This window comes from Acanthopagrus latus, chromosome 8 (genome assembly GCF_904848185.1).
Source record: "Acanthopagrus latus isolate v.2019 chromosome 8, fAcaLat1.1, whole genome shotgun sequence".
Lineage (NCBI taxonomy): Eukaryota > Metazoa > Chordata > Actinopteri > Spariformes > Sparidae > Acanthopagrus > Acanthopagrus latus.
Genome location: NC_051046.1, coordinates 14,345,343 through 14,368,422, shown reverse-complemented (window position 1 = coordinate 14,368,422; position 23,080 = coordinate 14,345,343). Strand labels below are relative to the sequence as shown.

The window sequence follows — 23,080 nt, the reverse complement described above, 5'->3', positions numbered from 1 at the left end:
TATTGATCGCCGGTGTGTAAATTGCTGAGCAATCTAAAGGAGGCACCAAGAGGAGAGCATCGTGTGTTTTGTCAGCAGGAGGACAGAGAGAAGCACTTGTACATGCAGCGAAGACAACTGCAGCAGTAAAGGCCGGTGTGTGTGTGTGTGTGTGTGTGTGTGTGTGTGTGTGTGTGGGGGGGGCTGTCTCGTCTTGCTATATCATTCACTCTAACAATGAAACAAGTCCACAGGACGTATTCCCTCCACCGTGACTGACATTGCATTTAGGGCGACAGAACAAGCGGCGCCTAACAAACTAGCCCTGTTGCTGCCAAATGCCAGCGCTGCCAATCAGTTTAGGGGTCTTTTAAAAATCACACGCAAAAATCTATCCTCCTCTCCTCTGCTAATGCTTTGACGCTGTGCCCAAGGATCTGTCGCCCAGGGCTTGGAAGGACATCTGGAAACAAATCTAATCTCCCAAAAACGACTCTAAAATTGCCTTAATCTTGGATGGCAAATATCCCAAATCACGCAGTTTGTATAAAGAAAGGACTCGGGGAAAGTGGGAACCAAACATTGCCTTGCTGAATGCAAACGAACTCTTCACGCACTCGACAGATGTGTGGTTACAAAGACGACTAGATGACTAAAAGCAACCTCTCTCACCTTCGCCACACACAAGTTACATGCTGACTGAAGTGGAGACGTGGAGGTTTGAAGACAGTTCTATTTTCTGCCTCAGGTGAAGTTAGCCTGTCTACCTCAATACACGACAGATGTGTGCGACTGAGGCTTTGAACCAAACGGAGAAATAAGTGTCCGGTTATGTTGAGTCATTTGACTGTGACACTAATGGAGGCTGAGGCTGTAGCCTTGAAATGCATCACAGAACAGCCATGTCTTGGGGGTACTGTGTTACGTAAAAAGTTCTTCGTCATGCAGCCCCTGCAAAGCACCGCGGCTCACATGGCCGACGCGCCGGCAGGGAACAGTTTATTGCGAAATTCAGATCTCTATATATTACATATTTCGTCATAGAGCTTGGCCAGTTAAAAAAAAAAAAAATCTGAGATGATACCCTGCACACAGTAGGTTAGCCTACTTCTGAGCAGAGCAAATTCATTCGCCTAGCATGAGGGAGAGGGTTCTGTCCTCAGGGTGTACATGGGACAGCACAGGATGCATTAGCAGCAGTCAGGCTTACAGGATTCATAAAGTGGTCCACCTGACAGGAGGCAATGGAATCCCTCCCCACATTTTTTGCAGCATTCATGGCTCTGATTCACTCAGGAGGACAAACACGCAGCGAAAAAGCTCACACGTGACATTGGAAGGCAACGAAGTGTACGGAGCCTGTGGGTGCAAGGAAGTCGTCAGACGTTCATTAACTGATCATCTGAAAACACACATTCTTGTCCTGGATCAGTGAAGATCTGAAGGGGCGCCAACAACCGACCGATAATTGAAAACACGGAGTGCTACAAAACCAAAACAACTGTACAACTGTGAAAAACAAACCAGTGGCCATATTAGATGTCATAATGTGGCTCCCCTGGAAGACTAGAGGCTCATCCATGTGCATCTAATGGGGACCCTTAAATAAACGTAAACATAATTACGCTCTAGTTTGGTGAAAAATGATCTGCATCCCGAATCGCAAGTGTAACCACAAAGCAAAGTGTGCAGGCCACCCTAAGGGAGACAATGCTGTCTTTTACAAGGAGCTGTCCAATAAGCCAGGCACTCCAGCCATTATCGCACAAACACTTTGAAATCTAGGCTTTATCAAAATACCAAGCCGCTACGGGATAGACAGAGTGATCTGGTCGGGTTGGCAAAAATCCTGAGATTTTCGTGCGGACACACTGCTCAGAATTAGTTAGAGACATTTGAACTGTTTGACTTGATTTGTTTATCATGTTTCATCCATGCACACATCCCAACATCCCTAACTCCACTTGAGCAGCTTAGTCACAGGACCTCCATCATCAAACATCTGATTGTTTATCAGGCAGCAGGAGACCCAGCTGGAGATCTTTGCAGGACTTCTGGCAGCACCCACCCCACCCCACCTCACCCACCCTTAGGTCCTCACTTTGGCAACATGCAGCTCGAGCAGTTTCTCCCCACTGAAGCCTGGGCTGGCTGTCTGGTGAGGCAGGACGCGCCCATGACACCTTCCCCAGCACCTGAATCACCCCTGCGATGAGCCACGCTCTAAACACTGCCAGTCGAAGATGACAGAGCACGACCTACACGCCTCAATCAGCACCGGGAACATGCGTTTACAGTTCCACCCCCGGATGAAAGTGTTCGCAGTCGTCTGGCGCTTCCCCCCCTTTCTTATAATCTCCTGGCTGCTTGAATCATCGGTATGTGCGGCGCTGTTATGAGGAGGTTATGGCCTCCGGCGTGGTCAGAATTAATGCACAATTAAACACCCTCGCACTGATTACCTTTAAAGCACACATCGCTGAAACACATCGCATTATCATCGCCGTGTGAATCGTGGTTGTTGTTTTTTTTTTTTTCAGGGAGGGAAGTGGAGGCAGGATGTGCAGCAGATCATGTAACAGCATCATCCCCGCCACGCCACGGCAAGTCACATCTCGCACACTCGGTATCTCTCTGCATCTGTCACACCGCGATGTAAGAAAAAGAAGAAGGGGGGGAAAAAATGCAGCTTCTTCATGACCAAAATCGTTCACGATTCTGCATTGCGGAGGGGCTGCACGGGCTTCCATCCCATCCGCGCATCCCACTCAGTCTGTTGTAAACAACACTGATTTCCCTCCCAGCTGTCAAAAAACGCAGCGCCCGGCTTCTCTGGAAATAATCATCCATCAGTTATTTATTTTTTTCGGGGGGAAAAAAAAAAAAAATCCCGAACCTGCACAGAGCTCCCCGTGTCCTTACCTTTACGTAGCGGGCAAAACGCGTCCGTCCAGTCCAGTCGAGTCCGTGTGTCCTTCACGATGCTCGCACCTGCTCAGCACCGCATCGCCGGGCGCTCAAGAGCGGGGAAAGAAACTGACGGAGCAGCGGTCCTGTCCCCGCGGAACGGATGAAGGGTTATGACTGTCAGCTCAGGGGGGCGCTAGACCTGCTTCCTCAGCACACAGGACCAAGGAGCGGTCCTGAGCTCCATCAGCTGGTTCCATCGGCATAATGAGGATGACCTGAGGGACGTGCGAAAAAACGTGCGCCCATAAAAAAAAAAAAAAAGAAAAAAGAAAAAGAAAGAAACAACAAACCTTTATCGTCTCTCAGTTTACACATTGCAGAGTCATCAGACGACCCAACCTCCAGTCAGTGTGTCAGCTGCATTCAGTCATACAGTAACTTACTTACTTACACTTACTAACTTACTTCATGCTCATTTACTTATTTTTATTACAATATGAACATTTTAAGGTGGGTTTGTATATATATATATATATATATATATATATATATATATATATATATATATATATATATATATATATATATATATATGCTTTTTATGCCGAAACCTCTCCTTGTTGTCATTGACTCAATATCCTGGATAAACAAACTGAGCTTAAAAGTGCTGTTTGTAAGAAAAAGTGTTTTTTGAGTCTTGCTCCCAACTCAGCAAAAAATGACTCTCTGGGATGGCAGCTAACCCTTCCTACAGGCCCAAGGTGTTAAAACCCAGAGGGCAGTCATCTGATGAGTTGGACATCAAAAGTCTGAGTTTGAAAACTACATAGTGCCCCTTTAATTTCATATTTTAGCAGTGGCTGTAGTCCTATAAGTTAGTAGTTATGTCAACTAAGATATGATTTTGTCATCCCAGGGGCAGAAATAAACAATGACAAAAGCAGTTAATTATCATGTGTTAGCAAACAATTGCCTAATTTGAAATCCAGCAGATGCCTGTTAAGTCTTCTCTCTGGCCGCACTATGATTTTAACTCCCATTTTCGCTCCCCTTCTAGCTCTTACGTTGAGTCTCCACCAACTGATGGAGGGTGCGTTCGATAGCTTTTTCAACTTGTCTGTTGGTTGGTGTTGGGCGGGGACCACACAATGAGTTTATCAGAACGTGTTGCTAGTGCCAGCCGCTAATGTGAGCCGGTGATAAGAGCCACTCAAAACTCAACTTTACAGTAAATGCGCAGTCATGACAGTAAAAGCTCGCGAGAGCTGCAGAGGTGGATGTCTCCGGTGTCTGCTTAAGTTAGTATTAATATCGCAAATTGGCTTTTAACGCGGATATCTTGGGCACAAATGGAGACATAGCTTAAATTAATAAAGAGACACCGGGCTAGAGCTGGTTTTGTTTTTCCACAAATCAACATGATGACAGATAGGAAACCTGCGCTCGCAATGAATAATTCTGCCCCTGATTAATAATTTGCACCCTTCAATTACGTTATCAGTCCCCTGGAATGAGTAGCCGCTGCACATGAATGAAAATAGGAGGACATCTGTCGTCCCGTACAATTGTAATCACCTGGACAGTCTCCTGCCCACACACCTGCCTCCCATCAGTCATCAGCCTCATATGCGCTTCTCTCCACCGAGCATTCACTTTCCCACCAGTGTTTAATTTTACACGTAATCACACGGTGGCATGTGTGCGCTCAGCAGCTGAAGCGAGGAACCAACTGAGAAAAACACAGAGTGGGATTATTCCAGACAGTTTTGTTCTTTGTCCGTTTGTCACCTTTTCTGTGGGTGAAACACCACAAAGGCAGTTTTCTTCCATTGTTTTGGGGCGAAACATCAAACATCTTCAATAAAAAAAAGTGTCAAAACAGGAGGAAAATAAATGTATCTGCATGGCCAAACACCACTTAGGCTGTGAAGTGAGTGTGACTGCTGCCTGCATGTTAACCATCAGCCTGTTTTTTTTTGTTTTTTGTTTTTTTATCAGACAGATATCAAAAGGGCACCTCTACTAATTATAATGCCTCTCCCGCGCATCAGTCCAAAAACATGAGGCCATCTCAATCCCCTGGGATTAGATTTAAATCTTGGATGTAAACACCACACTGCAAATAATAATCTGCAGTGGCGGCGGCCCATAAATAATGCAGGAATCCTGGAGGAAGAGCAGGGTAGAATTAATTGAAGGACTTAGCCCCTCTATGAATTTTGGGGGAACCGTATCAAAGAAGTTCTTTGTGGCGTGATCAGACGCTGACTTTACATGGAGGTCTTAGCTCTGTATCAAGTTCAAGTTTCCCCAAGGCTGTTGTCATTATTCAGACTTTTCATCCAAAAAGTATTGTTTCCTTTGAGATGGGAGCTGTTGTTGGTTGGGGGGGGGGGTGTATTGGAAAATGTGTCACTCCACAGAAAATAGCCAAGCCGAAGGGATTCGGTGAGGGATATTGTTTTCGGATATCCGAGATCTAGGTGTGTTCAAGCCTCGGACAAACACTTTTGTTCCTCTTACAACATGGCAGTGCAAATAGGGACAGATCCTGCTGGTGAATAACAGTGTTGTGTGGCCGGTCTCTGGGGTGGATAAGAGGAACAGCAAACACCCTGCTGTCTGGAGGAAAGAATAGGTGGCTGTCATCTATCTGCCCGGCACAGAGGGAGGAGGGACGTGGAGGAGGTAGAGGAGGGAGGGGGTGAGGGTAAACATGATTTAGCCCCAATGATCTCCACAGGGGCTCATCCAGAGGTAACCCCCCCTTCCCACACACACACACACACACACACACACACACACACACACACCAACCTCCCATCCAGTCTTAATACACATGGGATATGGGGGGGGTTTGGTGCATAGGGAATAGGAAGCAGGGTGAGGAGAGGGTTATAATCCCGGTGCTATCATGATGAATAAAAAAAGGGGGAAGGGGTTTTGATTGAGGGTGTCAGATCGATAGAACAAAGCACTCTCACTTTATGTAGCATCCATCCAACAGGAGTTCAATGATATCTGCACCCATATCAGCTTCACCTCAGGGAGGGGGGAAAAAAGCCTCCTTGTGCCGACAGAAGCACTGGTGAAGAAATGAGACCGGGTGATTTCCCCTCCCGCAGTCGGGGTTTCAAATTTCAGGCGATACCAAACCTACCATTCGGGCTCCAAAACAGCTTGGTCCTGACAGATGTGAGTGCTGGCAAACCGTTCGTCAGCCATATGGAAATGTCACAGAGTAATCATAAACAATTATCCTCCCCGGCTCTCAGAGCATCAGAAAAGGGCAAATTTACATAAAGACACAAAGACTCTGGCACTAACATCTAGAGGAAGAGCTGCCCTCGAGCTCAGCTCAGCACACTTATGAAATATCAGAAACTAAATGATGGTGTTTTTCCAATACCTTCCTGTGATATCCTTTATTCTGCTTAATGTCCCATTGAGGGAGAAAAGATCACGTCCTTCACTTCAGCATCTGGGATGCAAATGATGCGCTTTCTAAAGCTTCCAGGTTGTTTGGAAACAGGACCATGAGACCACGTCATGATCTGTTTCCACACTGAAAGCGGACTGGAGCTAGACATGAAAAACAACACAGCTATAGATCATTCAAAGCAGGCTTTTCACCGGGCAGTAAATCAAGGAGCTGGACACAAGAGGAGGTGGGTATGGATAATGGATGCCGTGGCAGACGAGCAGCCGACACAGAATGAATCCACTGAGGATTGGATGAGGCATGAGAGGATGGATAGTGGGAGGGAGGGAGGGGAGGGAAGGGGTGTGGGTGGAGTTCAGGAGGGTAATGGGGCAGCTGCTTGTTCGGTGGCAATGATCACCAATCGACGGACAAATAATGTGATTCTGTTGCCATGAGAAATAAATAGCTAAGCCTCTTACAGGAAGCCTTTGTAAGAGAGGAGTGGGGATGTCAACAGAAGGCCGAACATATTCATGGGCTTATAGGTTGTCAGATAAAATGTGAGACAATTCAGCATATTGTGATTCCAACACAGTGTTTTATAGCCGTTTGATGGTCCAACTATGGCCCTTATATGAGATATTTTAATTGATGACAGTTGTAACAGTCATATTGAGTAATAAAAAGCCTGTTGCTTATTTCAGCCATCAGTGTAATTGCCTCATATCACTAGGTGGCAGTAAAGTCAAGAGGGAAAATCTGTCAAACATAGACAAATCGATGAATCATCATCCTGTAGCTGAAGGTCATCAGGTCTTTGGGATGATTGCTGATGGGTGTGAGAGTCATTTCTTTGGTTGAAATAATATGGATATCTTTCCAAACAGCTGCAGCCCACACCGATGAGCTCATCTTTTATACATTTTTAAAAAAAAAAAATCCACCTCAAACCAGAAATATGTGGAGCAGCAATCCACTTTCACTCACAAACAATCCTGGAAATGTCCCCAATCAACTTTACCCGAGAGAAAGGAATTAGCGTACCTGAGTGAGCAGAAGGCAAAGAGTCCTTGCCAGAGGGAGAGAAAAGAAAAGTAATTCCGAGACACTACATAGCAGACTTCCCCGCTTCCTGACACCATTGCTGTGCGATAATGCACCAGATGGCGGGCTGCTCTCTCGCTATTACCCTGACAATATGACTGTAATGGAAGTGGAAGTGCCACAAGTGAGCGCCAAAAAGATGGAGCCCAACTGTCGTGTTCCATAAGGCCTTTCTATAGCTGCTCCACACCGAGGAGACGGAGGCAGGTGTAGGCATCCATATTTACACACAACGCACAGGGTGGTGTTAATGCCCAGTGTGTATCTGAGGATGGAGGTGCATTCGTGTGGTCTGGGCTTCTCCTGCAGTGAAGTTTCGGGGGTCTGAAATCTGGTGTTCTGGCATCGTTTCCCTTGGATCCATGAAGCCCTGAATAGATCCTGAGCATGTGCGGCAGGAGATGGTATTGGTTCAGTGCCAACACACACGCACACACACACACACACACACACACACACACACACACACACACACACACAGTGGTGGAAAGCAACCAAGTGCAATTACTTCAGTATTTCCACTCCGTTGACCACAATTCAGCAAGAGAAATGGGCTTTTCTTTACTCTGCTACATTTATTTAAAAAGTTACTAGCAACATCACAGATTAAGATCTCACGTCAAAGAAAATGTCAGTAAACATCCTAAACATCCTCTTTCTTGTTTGTCTTCATATATACTATCAGTGTGCAGTTGATGCTCCTAATCACATTTTATTGTTTTTAGCAGCACCGATGAGAGATTTCTCCTTTAAAGCCCCCCTCCAGTCAAAAATGTGTTGAATGTTAGAGCTTGCGTGCAGAATGATATATGTGCACAGGATGTCTGATTTCACATTTGTCTCTTAAATGGCTGTTTTCTCTGTACCTGCTGAATATTTTAAGAGGCAGGCCTGAGCATGATTTGTGACATCACAAATAGTTTCCAAGCCAATCTTGGTTCAATATAATCAGCGTTAGCAAGTGTAATGTGGAAACATGAAGCCTCCAATGCAACATATATTGAGAATGGTCTTTACATTGAAGTAGGAGACAACTGTCAAGCAGCTAAACTTGTGACATGAAATACATCGGTGTATTCATATAGTCTGGCATTTTCGATGTGAGAGAAGCAGTGGAAAGAAAATGTTTTTTAATGTGGTAATTATTCTTTTTTTCTACAAAAACACGTCAATCACACATTGTGTGGGATTCTTTACATTTCTAAGACGGTTTAATTTTGGTCAATCTTTTTAGTCAAAAAGAAACATAACTCTCCACTGTTTCACAGAAAGATGACATTATATTCCAGAGAATATTCCCAAACAAATGTGTAGGAGGAATTAGTTTTTCTGCATTACTCTCAGATTTATTATATGATGCAACCCAACGTTCAAATCCAGCCTGTGGCCTCTGCTGCATGGCATCCTCTGACTCACTCTCATCCCATTTCTCTCAAAGCCATCCTCTCTAGTAAAGCCATAAAACGGAATAATAATAATAATAATAATAATAATAATAATAGTAATGTAAAAAGATAAATCTTGTGACCCTTTGGAGGGTGCCTGATCCCTGGTTGGGAGCTACTGGACTAATCTACAACCTGCATCCTTTTTGGCAATAATGTAATACTGTGAAAAACATTGTGGCAATCACAGGGGGCACTATGCAAGAATGAGAGCTGAGAGTACATTTAGCTGATACATTGTCGTTGTGTGCATTTACACACCCAGACATACACTATATTACCAAAAGTATTCGCTCACCCATTCAAATGATCAGAATCAGGTGTTCTAATCACTTGGCCTGGCCCCAGGTGTATAAATTCAAGCACTCAGGCATGCAGACTGTGAAACAAGACATTTGTGAAAGAATGGGCCGCTCTCAGGAGCTCAGTGAATTCCAGCGTGGAACTGTCATAGGATGCCACTTGTGCAACAAATCCAGTCGTGAAATTTCCTCGCTCCTAAATATTCCACAGTCAACTGTCAGCTCTATTATAACAAAATGGAAGCGTTTGGGAACAACAGCAACTCAGCCACGAAGTGGTAGGCCACGTAAAGTGACGGAGAGGGGTCAGCGGATGCTGAAGCGCATAGTGCAAAGAGGTCGCCGACTTTCTGCACAGTCAATTGCTAGAGAGCTACAAACTTCATGTGACCTTCAGATTAGCCCAAGTACAGTACGCAGAGAGCTTCATGGAATGGGTTTCCATGGCCGAGCAGCTGCAGCCAAGCCACACATCACCAAGTGCAATGCAAGGCGTCGGATGCAATGGTGTAAAGCACGCCGTCACTGGCCTCTAGAGCAGTGGAGACGCGTTCTCTGGAGTGATGAATCACGCTTTCCCATCTGGCAATCTGATGGACGAGTCTGGGTTTGGAGGTTGCCAGGAGAACGGTACATTTCAGATTGCATTGTGCCAACTGTGAAATTTGGTGGAGGAGGAATTATGGTATGGGGTTGTTTTTCAGGAGCTGGGCTTGGCCCCTTAGTTCCAGTGAAAGGAACATTGAATGCTTCAGGATACCAAAACATTTTGGACAATTCCATGCTCCCAACCTTGTGGGAACAGTTTGGAGCGGGCCCCTTCCTCTTCCAACATGACTGTGCACCAGTGCACAAAGCAAGGTCCATAAAGACGTGGATGACAGAGTCTGGTGTGGATGAACTTGACTGGCCTGCACAGAGTCCTGACCTGAACCCGATAGAACACCTTTGGGATGAATTAGAGCGGAGACTGAGAGCCAGGCCTTCTCGACCAACATCAGTGTGTGACCTCACCAATGCGCTTTTGGAAGAATGGTCAAAAATTCCTATAAACACTCTCCTCAACCTTGTGGACAGTCTTCCCAGAAGAGTTGAAGCTGTAATAGCTGCAAAAGGTGGACCGACATCATATTGAATTCTATGAGTTAGGAATGGGATGGCACTTCAGTTCATAGAATGAGTAAAGGCAGGTGAGCGAATACTTTTGGTAATATAGTGTATATCCATGTCCATGAGCATGCAAACATACGTCACAAATGTTCATATACACGGCATTTATTTCTGCTGTAAAGTTGTTATTTATTTCTAATTTCTGTTTTCAGTATTGGAAATTATTGTCATGTGGTGTCATTTTTGGTTCTGGAATGAATAATTAATGGTTACACCATGTTGCCCTCGGGGTGCACGGACGGAATAACAAGGATGTTTTTATGACACACTGAATCCAACATCACTAAGAGCATCAGTAATTTCCAGAGCAGGCAAGTGACAGTTTGAGTGAAGAGTCTGAGAACGGAAATTAAAGCAGATAATTATTTATTCATTCATTATATTTCCAGTAGCTTGAACTTCATACTTGCACTAAAAGGAGAAACTTAAATAGAGACAAAGAAAGTATTTGTTAGTACAAATCTGTTTCTTAAATACAAAACCATTTGCAATACTGTCAGAAAAAAGCATCGTTTTGGCAGTATACTGGGACTGCGTAGAACCAATACAAGTCAGAATAATATAATTCTGTGCATCAATTAATGCTGTCGCTATATCCTACGTGTTCTTGTACAATTCAAAAGTTATGTAACTCGCCGACAAGCAAATCAGAAAAACAATCTGAATTCAAATGTATATGCAATTTTCTGTCCAGTTAGTTACAGTACAATGTACACTGTGCACAGCAAGAAAAAAAAGAATATATATATATATATATATTCTCTACAAGTACTCTATATTTAATACAGTCCTATCAACAGGTTAAACCATATCATGCACAATATTGCCTCTTAGGCTGCCTCATAAGCTGCTTGTCCCTGTACAATCAATGAAGGTATTTACAAATTAAACAAATATTCTACACGTCTTTAAAAAAAAAAAAAAACTTGATGCAAGTTAAGAGAAAAGAAATCTTGATCCCATCCAAAGGCCCTCAAGTGTAGTTAGTACAAGTGAACGATTTTTTTTTAAGCCTAATAGGAATTGAATAATGCACACACACGCCTACACACTCACAGACATCCATACATTCACACACTGCAGATATACAATCGGGTACTGTACATAATGACGGCAGACTTTGAGGAGTGTACCACACACAGTTTTTTTTTGAACAATGTTTTATGTGGGTGCGTTTAGCTCGTTGGAGGAATCAAAGCCAGTCCCCGTGTCTCAAGGCGTTGGGAGGCGTCTTTAAAAAAGAGAGATGACAGGAGTATATGAATAATTCCTCACATCCACAGAGTCCTCTTCTTAAGCTTATCTCATCCATCCTTGGATGTGACTTCTGCAGTCCTACTACTCTCTCTCTCTCTGCTCCAGTCACTGAGCTGTGGAAAGAGACTTCACAACTGAATCGTTGTTTTGGAGAAAAGGCACTATACCTATTGAAGGAGCTGGGGGATGAGGCGAGCTGTCTCACCCTCAGCGTCCCGTTCTCCCCCCACCGTCCTTCAGATCAAACTCGATTAAAGGAGGTTACATGCAGGGCAAAGGTTGTGAGGTCACGTGACATGCCATGCAGCTCCCTTCATCATACGGGCAGTCAGATCATTCACAACAGGGTGGCGGCAGATGAGGATGTGTCGACGCATGCGGTGTGCACTGCTCCCAATGTTCAGTTTACGGATAGTTCACTTTATATATATACACTGTACATGACCTGCCTCGTGCACTGTCAATGCATGACGGAATTACATGATTAAATACAGATTCCTGTACAAGCTTGTGCCGGAGAAAACAAAATACACTGAATAATTGTTGTTTACTGTAGACACGGATTACTATTTGAACATAGTAGACAATATAATAACCAATAACAAAAACAAATATAGTTCAGATGAGCACTGCATAGTCCATAAGAGATTTGTGGTAAGAATGCAACACTTGTTAATATCAGTGTTAATTAATATATGGATTTAGGTTCATATCAGGTACTTCATGCACAGTTAAAATCAAAATGTCAGGTTTGAGCTGCTTCCTTCCTAGATGCCGCGTTTGTTTCGAAGCCTCTCCGTGAAGATTTTAAATGTCTTCGATCTGATTTCTTTCGTGTGTCATGTGCGGTGCTGCTGGGGATGGAGATGTGATCGTAAAGCCATGCCGTGTTGGAGCAATGTGGGGGGGGGTGGAGGGTGGGGTGGATAGAGCAGTCAGTGCACCACCTCATACTGGTCTGCTAGGCTACACAAATGAGTTCAAGGAGTTCATGGCATTAATAGGGGATGGGGCCTCCGAGCTCTCGTGGCCCTCAGCAGTGTCCCTGCTGGCACTCTTTCCACTATACTGGCCGATAAACGAGCCATCCTCGTTGAACTGTCCGTCTCCTCCTTCCCCGTAGTCAACTAAACTGTCGTCACTGTCGTCTCTCTTAACTGTCCCATTAGATGGCGTGCGGCTCCCTTTTAACGGTTTATGGTCCTCATTGTCACTGAAGGAGAAAATAACATGCAGGTGTTACAGGTGAGATGATGTGACAGATGCAACAAGGAGATTAGTGATCACTTTTTTTAGATGGAGCGCTGATATGTTTGTTTCCTTTTTAGTCTTTACTTTAAAAACAACATTTTAAGTCATGAGCTTTCATTGATATGCAACAGTGAACATTCCTGCCCACTGTCAAAAGAAGCTAATTTGAATTTCAGATTGCTCCATGTCTAAAAAACGGCAGCTATGAATGATTAGTTGGTTTCCATCAGGCAACAGGGGAATGAAGCTCAAGCAATCATACCCTGTTCAAATTCCCCCTGAAACCAAAGATGAAGTGGTAAATGTGTTGTCTAACAAAAGCATCCCCCCTCCCGAGACAGAGGTCGTGATGAAAAACAGAAAATCCAAGGCAATGATGTGAATAAAACTTGGAAAGCAAGGTCACAGCCAAACACCCCCCCCCCCCCCCCAAAGCAAGCATGATAATAATCACAAATTGGCAAAATGCATGAAAAATCTGCAAAGAAATCTTTCTTTGGATATCAGATAGTCGGAAAAAAAACATTCCACATACATGAGTTGAACATCAATGAGATAAGATCACAAAGCCATCATAATGCTGAGATATTTTTAAACTTAAGTAGAACAGATATGGATCAGTATGCAGATCGCTTTTTGGGGGACAAAACTAGTACAGTGGAGCCATAGACTGATAAATTTAAGACTTGTTTATGCAGCGTACATGATGAAGGCTTTATGACCGCATGTTAAACTTGATGAGAGCCTGGGATGCTTACACAGCCAGCGTTTTTCTCCACAGTGACCCGGCTGTCCACTGAGCCTCCTCACATGCTAGATTTCCTGAGCGATGACCCTCAAACCCACCTCTCCCACACACACACACACACACACCACCGCCGTCGCCCTTACCTTTCCTGAGACCTACACCCCCTGCGACCAGATGAGGAGATCCAGCTGATATCCCACATAACACAACAGTCACTCCTACGGATGACTGCACTAAGCACACACTTGAGAATAATTTGTTTTTTTAAGTGTGGCAGCTTAACGGGCACGTACGCCATGTACATGTGTGGCATGAACTTACAGTATGCTCTCCTGCAGTCAAACAAGAACAGCTCGGTTGAGTTACGTTATGCCTTTATTGACATACTGTAAGGGTTCCAGCTGAGCTTAATGAAACAGCATGGATGTAAAGTAAACTCTCACAAAGGCACTATAATATTTATACACTTTGCCTTGTGATTTATTGTCTACTGTTGTTCTCTGAAGTCGACGTCCATTGTAGAGATTCCCTTGTGGTGTAAATAGGTCTCATTTTTACACAAACTACATGAGTTCTAAAGGATAAGTGATACTCTATATATTTTTTTCTTATTGTCAACCAATCACATGAAAGACCCAAACAATTAATTAATCATGAAAACAAGTGCATAAAAAAGCCTGTCAAAGAGTATTTGTCTGTGCCATAGAACATTTTAAAGGCATATTTGCAGATTGCTAGTTGTAAAAATTCTATTCGAAGTTGTCTTCTCCTTCATCCACTTTAAATCTATATATACAGTAGTTGATCCACTATATGTCTGTATGTAGTGGATGAAGGGAGGGGTCAGCATTTACTGAAACCAAAGAGGATAAGAAATGAATCAGAGAGACACATTCAAAAGTAGAAATAAACACAGCAACACCTTAATGTTTGCCTCTCTGCTCTGCCTGTGTGTGTGTAGCTCAGCCCTGCCTTCAGTTTAACAGACACACAGACCTGCCACTATTTGTGACAGACCGAGAGTAGAGGAGAGAAACAGAGACAGTGATGTGACCTAGTAGGGATGTTTTTACAGAGTCACGACCTTTTACTGTTTGGCTAGGGGCTGCACACTATTGCTAAAAGGTTGACGCCTGGAAACTAAAGCTACAGGACAGTTGGGTCGCTGCAGATCCAGAGACTGTCACTCACTACCAGTGGATCATAAATCATAATTTAGAAGGATGGCTTTTGTGTGATTCTATATATTGTTTATACTTCTGCATATTATGCCGTTACAGAGTCAAGTCTTCAGAAGGCAAATGGGCTTGAAGCATAGAACCAAAACATGCAGGAGAAGTCAATGGTTTTGGTCCATTTGTTGACAATAATAAAAACATAGAGTACCACCAGACTCCTTTAAGAATTATTACTATTAAAGAATGGCTACTGGCCTGTCATACACAGCATTAACCAGCTCTTGTACACTCAGTGATGATTGCTTCCCTCAAACATGCTGATACTCACATATCATATAAGAGCCATATGCAGCTATATACTGTATATCTATATATGAACAATAATTCCATTTGACATATTATTGCCTAGAGCAATTTTTTATAGATCAGATCTCGACACCATGCATATCACATATTATATCTATATATATATCGATATGTATTTATCACAGAATAAAATCCATAGAACAGATTTATGTTTACATAATACAAAAAAGGAATATAAAATATAAAAGCAAGACCATCTTATAAATTGACTTATAAAAAACAATTCAAAAATGCTAGCTATACAGAAGTAAAGTGCTTCATTTTTCTTTATTCTGCGTGCGATTGGAGAAGCAGCCTACAAAGAGGATGCTAACAGGCATAGCTGGATAATCCTGTGAGAGTTATGCATGTAAGTAGCAATACCACGAGGCAAAGTGTTAATACTATGTATACTGTACACAGGATGTATATGAGTAGCTTATTAGTTGTAATGGGATTTGATGCTTTGGGTCAGTTTAGGATGTGTTGCAAATGAATCTAGCTTATATATTTATCTATTTTTTCCTGACGGTCTTTAAGTTTTAAATTAACACCCAAACCCATAAATCCCTTGAACCTGAAGAATCCTGCTTCTCAAATGACACCACAATGTCATATCAAGCACACCCACACACAAGAAAGTCCAACACAAGTAGCACGTCCCAGCAACCCAGAACAAAAATCTTGTGCTTCGGGATGGTAGAAGTTCACTTCATCTTCTTCTTCTCCTTCATCTTCTTGTTTCCGCTATTGGTGATCCTGGGTCAGTTATTGGTCAGCTGTAAGGGTTGAGAAGGAGGGAGGGAGTGCAGAGCTCCAGCCCAGCCAGAGAGAGCAGGTATGGGCAGAAAGCAAGGGGCGGGGGCGGGGGCTGATGGGTAAAAATGGGCTCTGGGGGCTCCAGAGGCCGGAGCACTTTCTCTCACCTGTATTCCCCAAAAGTACAGTCATCGTCTTTCATGGGCTGAAACTCTGGATCTGTGTGTGCGTCCTCCTTCTCTTTGACTGGTGAGAAAAGAAGATGCACATTTAGCAAAATCAGCTACATGAGACAAGATGTAAGGGCAACATGTCCAGATTGTTTGGTATAGTGCACATGTGTCAAACTGATCCAGTAAAGGGCCGCTGTGGCTGCAGGTTTTCATTCCAACCAAGCAAGAACAGAACAGAAGCTGATTGGTTGGCTGATCCAAATCAGATGTGTTCTTGCTTGGTTGGAATGAAAACCTGCAGCCACAGCGGCCCTTTACTGGATCAGTTTGACACATGTGGATAGTGTATAAAAACGCTGCTAATTATTTAAACTAAATCAGACAAGATATTTGCACATTTTTATTTAATTGTGGTAGTCATAAACTGCTATAGAAAATAACTCTGATAAATGGAAAATTACACATTAGAGTATGGGTTCATATAGGAGACTGTGACATTTGTGCTTCCACTCACCGGGGTATTTCCCTCCCTTATTCCTCTGGATGAAGCAGATAATGAGGAGGATCAGGATGAGCAGAGCGATGGCACACATGAGGCCGATGAACCATCCCTGAGTGGCGATGTCCACCTGTCTGCTCGCCACAGCTGGCCAGAGGAGGAGAGGGAGACTTAACATTTTACGTCTGGACGGTCTTTTCCCCAGCGGGAGGAGAAGATCGAAAGAATTACCCGTAACAGTGCGCTAAAACAAACATGTAACGAGTCATTCTCTTAGAATGTACGTGTTAAGAGGATCTCAGCTCATGAGTGGATCATGATTGCATATTGTTACAGCGAAATATAATGTTAGACGAGTTAGATATGTCCTAGATTAAGCTAATGGTGACTTGGACATTAGTGGACAATGTCAGAGATCAGTCTTTCTTTCAGGAGTGCACACACACACACACACACACACACACACACACACACACACACACACACACACACACACACACACACACACACACACACACACATCGTTGACGCAGGTTTACTGTGGGTGGTATTAGGTTGGATATTACACCACTAAACGTATATCAAACGTCTATATGAGAATGATATCCACTTTTTACCCAATCGACAGGACTGATTTTAATCACGCTGAAAATTCAACCACACAATCATGCACGCTGCTACACGCGGTCTCCTAATCACTACAGTGCATGCCTGGCATACAGAGCAACCACAACACATCTGTTAAACCCATGCTTGACTGGATTATAATTACACAACGTCACAGACTACAACACATTCTACACACTACACAGGCCCGACCAGGCCGTTGGTGGAGGCGACCACACAGGAACTGCCTCACCTGGGACCGTGACCACCAGCTCCTTAGAGAGGTGGAGCGGCTGGTCGTGGTGACCTTTGGCCACCAAACGCACCCTATAGGAGATGCCCCCCTTTAATTCCTTCAGCATATAGGTCTGAGAGCCGTTCACAAGCTTTTTCTGCCACTCCTCTTCAGCTTCACCTGCAGGAGGGACGTTCACGAAGAGAAGGACGTTTGAGGGAGCACACACAACTTCAAATGGGTCATGCAGATCATGACATCATGGGAACTAGTTACTTAGGGAAAAAAGCTACTACTGGCGGGCATTTATGAAGATCTGAGAAAACAAGTTAGTCTACGAATGAATTATTACGGTGGCCTTGAAAGTTTAACTCACTTAAGAATACACAAACCCCAAATGAAAAGGAGACTTCCAGCAACTTGATAACACATGTGCAGCTTTTAGAGGAAAAACAAAATGCCGTAGCACAAGAAAATACAACCAAATACAGAAACATCCCCACGTGCAGAAACGCCATGGATGATTCAAGGGGACGCTAAAAAGCGATGAACACACCTGCCGTATTTATCGTCTCCTGCAAATTTATTTTCATTTTTTGTGACGGTGGTTTCTGTATTCGGTTGAGCTCTCACACTTAGCAGCATTTTTAGCTGGGATAAGTCTGTCGGTCTGTCCGTCTCAAACTCCCCGGACAGGTGATGGCTCATTTTCAACAGCACCATGAGGAGGACATGGAGAAATACCAGCATAGTTAAGTGTTAGTCTCATTAGCCTTACTTGAAGTCTGTGTTTAGTGTTGGACATGTTAAAGCATTGTCATCGAGAGCAAGTTAGCACAATCAGGTGTAGCTCAGAGCACCACAGTGCCTGAGTACAATGGATTTATTAATGATAAATGCAGCCTCCCAGAGTGAGTAGACTCTTGTTTCTAACCTCTGCTCATGTGCTGTCAAGTTGATAAAAGCCTCTCTTTCATTTGCTTTTGTTTGGTCTATTTGCATTTGTTTTCTTAAGCCACAATTTACACATGCTGTGATGAGCTAGACATGAAATGTGTTCGACTGATGATCACAGGATCATGCTTTTTGATATCTACATTTTCTAAATTACTGGGATCTATGATTATGAGTTTCCACTAATTGATCCCATTGAACAGTAGGTGTGAGAGAGCCATACTGCAACAGCACAGTGTGTGCTGTTCATCCTCGCTGCAGGTGGATAAAAATAACGGCGAGCACTTCAGTCGGAATCAATTGGCATGACAAGAATGTTTGTGCGGCCTTTTATGATGTTTGTCTGCACAGGTTCCAGCGTGATTGTCACGGGAGATGCGCGCAGGCTCCAGTCACTAAAAGGGACCGGGTAATTGGCAATCCAATCACACGCTGCATTGTTTATCACATCTGGGTCCTCGTTGGCAGGAGCCAGCCTCATTGTGACGTGCCAAAATTTCTATTCACCTGCACAAGCCAATAATGAAGTACAAGTCTCTTGCCACCTACGTGTGGAACTGACAGAAATAAATGTGTGTTGCTTCGCTTACTGTTTTGGTTTTTGTATTCTACATAAATGTTATTCTCCGGCCCCCAGTACTCCCAACTGATCAGGGCCCCGCTCTCTCCGACCGAGGAGTTTACGTTCACAAAAGGACTCACAGGCAGCGCTGAGCACACAAGAGAAAAGACAACCGTCAAGATCAGCCTGTTGGTCGAAAGGACAATCCATTCACTGGCAATCAATCACTGAATGTCTGAATCTAGATCCTCATAGCCTTAAGAAATAGCACTTTCTGTTCAGGACACTATACCAACAAACAATCATTCGACAAATCAGACATGAAGTGTACTAAGATCACAGCAGTACCCTTGCGGGGCGGACGGAGTGAAGGCGACTGTGCAATGGGATGAGAGGTTTGGGTGTTTCCTGCAAACAACACGGAGAGGGGTAAAGACCACACACACAGACACACACACACACACACACACACACACACACACACACACACACAGACACCACAGACACTTAAGTCATTATACACAGTGCGCACAGTTCAATGGCATACCACGCAAGCTCTTGCCATGCAGCTGAAAGCGTCACCAGCAGCCGCCGTGGAAGAAGTGACAAGGGGTCAGGGTTGCCAAAGGCGCAGCCATAACAGAAAAAGCAGCCGAGCGCTTTGAAACTAGACTCATCTAGCTTTATCACATGACATTAAAGAGGCACACGTCACATGGCATCTTTATCTGCGCCGCTTTGAACTTTCCCCAGCTTTGAACTCGGCCGATCGTTTTTTTTTTTTTTGTGGGCAGCAGAATTTAGATGGAGATGAGGGGGAAATTGCTTAAAGATGAGGAGTGCGTGCTTGCGGTGGGTTTTTGAAGCTATGGCTCTATCAGTAAAACATGCATCAGTCTAGATACCACCGGTATACCTGCGCCCACATCTATGCCAGGCTGTGATATAAGGGCTTGTAGAGAGAAACAGGACACAGAGAAACAACAGGACAGGGGTCACTATGGGATGATTCCCCTCCCCCAACCTGCCCACTATGTATGTAACAATGTGGTCATGCTGTGTGATGTAAGAGGTGGTCTGTCTGAAGTTCTATGTGTAACAATGCAACTGGATCACACTCATGTTCCACCATAGACATAGACATAGACATAGCGGATGAAGACTTCATGTAAATCATGCCATATGTAAAATGCCAAAAACAAAAGTTAATGCTACAAAATAAAGTGCATCATACTGTAAACTGTACAGAAAGAACTTTTCACAAACACAAAACACTTCAGAATGTTCTGACTGGACTGCAGCTAGCAATTTACTTTTATCAGGAATTAATGTCTTTTTCATGTCAAGGACAGATAAACTGACAGAAATGTGGACGACAGAAAAGATCTTATTAGATAGGATTTGGTCCAAGGGTCCCCCAACTCATAAGAATTTGGCTTTTAAAGGTTATTACAGAAAGTGTATGAAACCCATGACCATAGTAGTAGGGATCACATTTTTATGGCTGATACCAAAACGTTTATTAGTAATCAAGGATATCCATAGCAGTAACAATGAAAAGCTTAGTGTCTTCAGTTGAGTATCTCCACTACTTGGTGTTGATAGACTATTACTCTAGTTTGTAACCAATCAGATACTGTTGTGGGGTGAGACTTTTGGTGTCTACAGAGAGATGATGCTGCATTGGAGCCCAAAGTAGCACCTTTTTAAAGCTGGAGAAAAAAACAGACACCAATAACTGTCAAAATGCTGAATATTGGCTTTGATAATCGGTCTATTGCTACAAAATAGTAATTCTTTCTGTTAGTGTTACTCATAGATATGGAATAAATTAGTCCCCTTTTTGCTGGGGAGCTCCTGAAACTCCCTGAAGGACCCCTGTAGATCCCCAGACCCCACTTTGAGAACCACTGGTCTGTAAAATGTCACAATTTCTTGTTTTGTCCGACCAGCTGACCAACACTGCCTAATATCAAAATTACAATCATATAAGAAACTCTATATTTGTTTTTACATTTGAGAAGCTAGAACCAGGAAATTCCTGAACTAACTGAATAACTGACTAATTGTTTCTGCACCACTTTACAGAAAACATACCAAAAACACAACAACATGCTTGACAATAAAAAGCATTCCAGTGTTTGATGGAATGTTTTTCAATTCGAAGTAGCTTCTAAATTTTTGAGAAGGCTCACACAGCGAGGTGCAACCAGTGTGAGCTTCAACCACAGTCCAAATCTTTTTTAAAAACACATTGCACAACTCCTCTCCAGGAAACCATGTTTTACTCTTTATTCTCTTCTTTTTGGCTGTCTTCATCAGGATGGTGTCTGAGAGTTATTCTAGTTTCCCTAAACAGGACATAAATTGACTGTGACCATTATCTTTTCAAAAAATATAAAATGCAGTATAAAGATCCATAGAAAAATACAATACTAAAATGAACATTTCATGTTATTCATCTTTCTTCTTAACCCCTGCTGATGGCAAGACAGTAAAACACGTTGAGTCAATGATGTAATGAGGAGTTGTGCGATGTGCTTTAACTTTGCATGAACTTCACACTGCACATCTGATCTGTATGATTAATGGTATGTTTGGATCCTCTCACTTAAAGAGTTAAATTCATAATTCACATTGATCTGCCTAGATATTTATCAAGAGTTCCAGTTGAACAAACATGAATAATATTTAGGTAATTCACTTTGAGTCAGTCATCAGCAGACTTACCTTCGTCCATGATGGTGATAGCTTCCTGAGAAATGGCTGGGCCTGCTCCCATGACCGTTTTCGCATTCAAATAAAACTTGTAGCGCGTGCTGTACTTGAGGTTGGGCAAAGTGTATGAGGTCTCATTGGGGGGCAGGGCCAGCTCCTCCACTGGGCCCAGCTCATTGGAGTTATTGACTACAGGGGTGGAGGATGGGTGACAAGAGTAAAGGGATGGGGATGGAAGTAGTGAAGTAAGTTGAACAGAAGTATGGGGGGGGGGGAAGAGGGGGCGTAAATGGGGTTGGAGTGTCACGGAGGATAAAAGTTGGAAGTGAAAGCATTTGGAGCACAGAGGTGTAGGGTTCAGGAATAGAAGGTGACAAAAGTTGATTTGTTAATTAATGCTGCAATTTAGGCAAAATAGCTTGAAATGCTCTCAGACTACGTTAAACCTTAATGTTTATAAACTGTTTTCTAATCTTGTCTGACGATGACCGTACAAGACATGGAAAAGGAGGACACACGAAACTACAAACTACATGAAGGAAGATGACACTGACTACGAAAAGGTGTAAAAGTTCAGTTGTTATCTTAGAAGAAAGACAAACTCACCTGGCTGATATTTGAGGGTGTAGCCGGTGATGCGTCCATTATGGACATGAGGGGGATTCCATTCCAGGGTTAGAGAGTCCAGGTTGGGGTTGGTGACTATCAGGGAAGTCGGAGGCCCAGGCACTGCAAGAGGCACATCAATCACAAAACCTTACGCGAGTTTGTCAGAGTAAAGCTACAGTACAGAAGTTATAAAATGATACTTTGAATGGAACGGATGAAACAAAGTGCATCTGAGTCAAAGGCTTTTGAAGATTTCAGAGTTTCACTAGTATTCATCCTCAAAACACGCGATTCCTCTCATTCTTCATTCGTCTGGATGTTTGACCTTCGTTGTGCAGAGGGATGTCTGACACGAAAGGACTGTTTTTACATTCAAGAATTTCTCTGCACTCAGTCTGGGTTTCTGTATGCAACTTACATGGGAGTGATACTGACACTTTCACCTTCAGTGCTTAAACACTGAGAACGGATTTTGAGTGAAGTAAAATAAAGTTTGAATCCAGTGGTTAAACTTTTGAACCATATTCATAAAATTAGAAAAAAAAGCTGGAGACCATCTGGGATCACACCAGACGATGCCTATCAACATTTTCATTTTCCCACTCATGAGTACTCGGCAGTCATTACTACATTACTACATGTGTGTTAAGCATTGATGGGCGAAGTACTGTGACTGCATCTTACACAGCTGTGATGCCATACCTGGAAACCAGAGGCCATCAAACAGTCTGAGTCTGCTGTCGCTCTGAAGATGCATTCAAGACTCCAACCACGTTTTTATGTTTGCCTGCTTCTATTTTAATCTTGTCTTACTAAGCACATGTGTCTTTATAATATAATTTGTACATGCAA

The 23,080-nt window shown here is 43.3% G+C and overlaps 2 protein-coding genes across 21 annotated transcripts in view; both read right to left on the bottom strand.

Moving 5' to 3' along the window:
* The window catches only part of cntn1a (contactin 1a), a 67,920-nt gene extending 64,775 nt beyond the window's left edge, over window positions 1-3,145 (bottom strand). The window contains exon 1 of the mRNA XM_037108208.1: window positions 2,902-3,145. The gene's annotated coding sequence lies outside the window, so the exon portion shown is untranslated. The remainder of the gene's footprint in view (window positions 1-2,901) is intronic.
* Window positions 3,146-10,693: 7,548 nt separating this feature from the next.
* Window positions 10,694-23,080, bottom strand: part of LOC119024737 (neuronal cell adhesion molecule-like) — a 51,325-nt gene continuing 38,938 nt past the window's right edge. For 7 of the 20 annotated variants that reach the window (XM_037107788.1, XM_037107791.1, XM_037107794.1 and 4 more), the window contains 9 exons: window positions 22,226-22,348; window positions 21,632-21,808; window positions 19,818-19,853; window positions 19,250-19,309; window positions 18,930-19,049; window positions 17,404-17,565; window positions 16,560-16,691; window positions 16,040-16,118; window positions 10,694-12,804 (listed from right to left, as the gene is read on the bottom strand). In XM_037107788.1, coding sequence (XP_036963683.1) covers window positions 12,558-12,804; window positions 16,040-16,118; window positions 16,560-16,691; window positions 17,404-17,565; window positions 18,930-19,049; window positions 19,250-19,309; window positions 19,818-19,853; window positions 21,632-21,808; window positions 22,226-22,348 — 1,136 coding nt within the window. In that variant the 3' untranslated portion in view covers window positions 10,694-12,557. The remainder of the gene's footprint in view (window positions 12,805-16,039; window positions 16,119-16,559; window positions 16,692-17,403; window positions 17,566-18,929; window positions 19,050-19,249; window positions 19,310-19,817; window positions 19,854-21,631; window positions 21,809-22,225; window positions 22,349-23,080) is intronic. The other 13 variants (XM_037107803.1, XM_037107804.1, XM_037107807.1 and 10 more) reach the window with 8 other exon arrangements.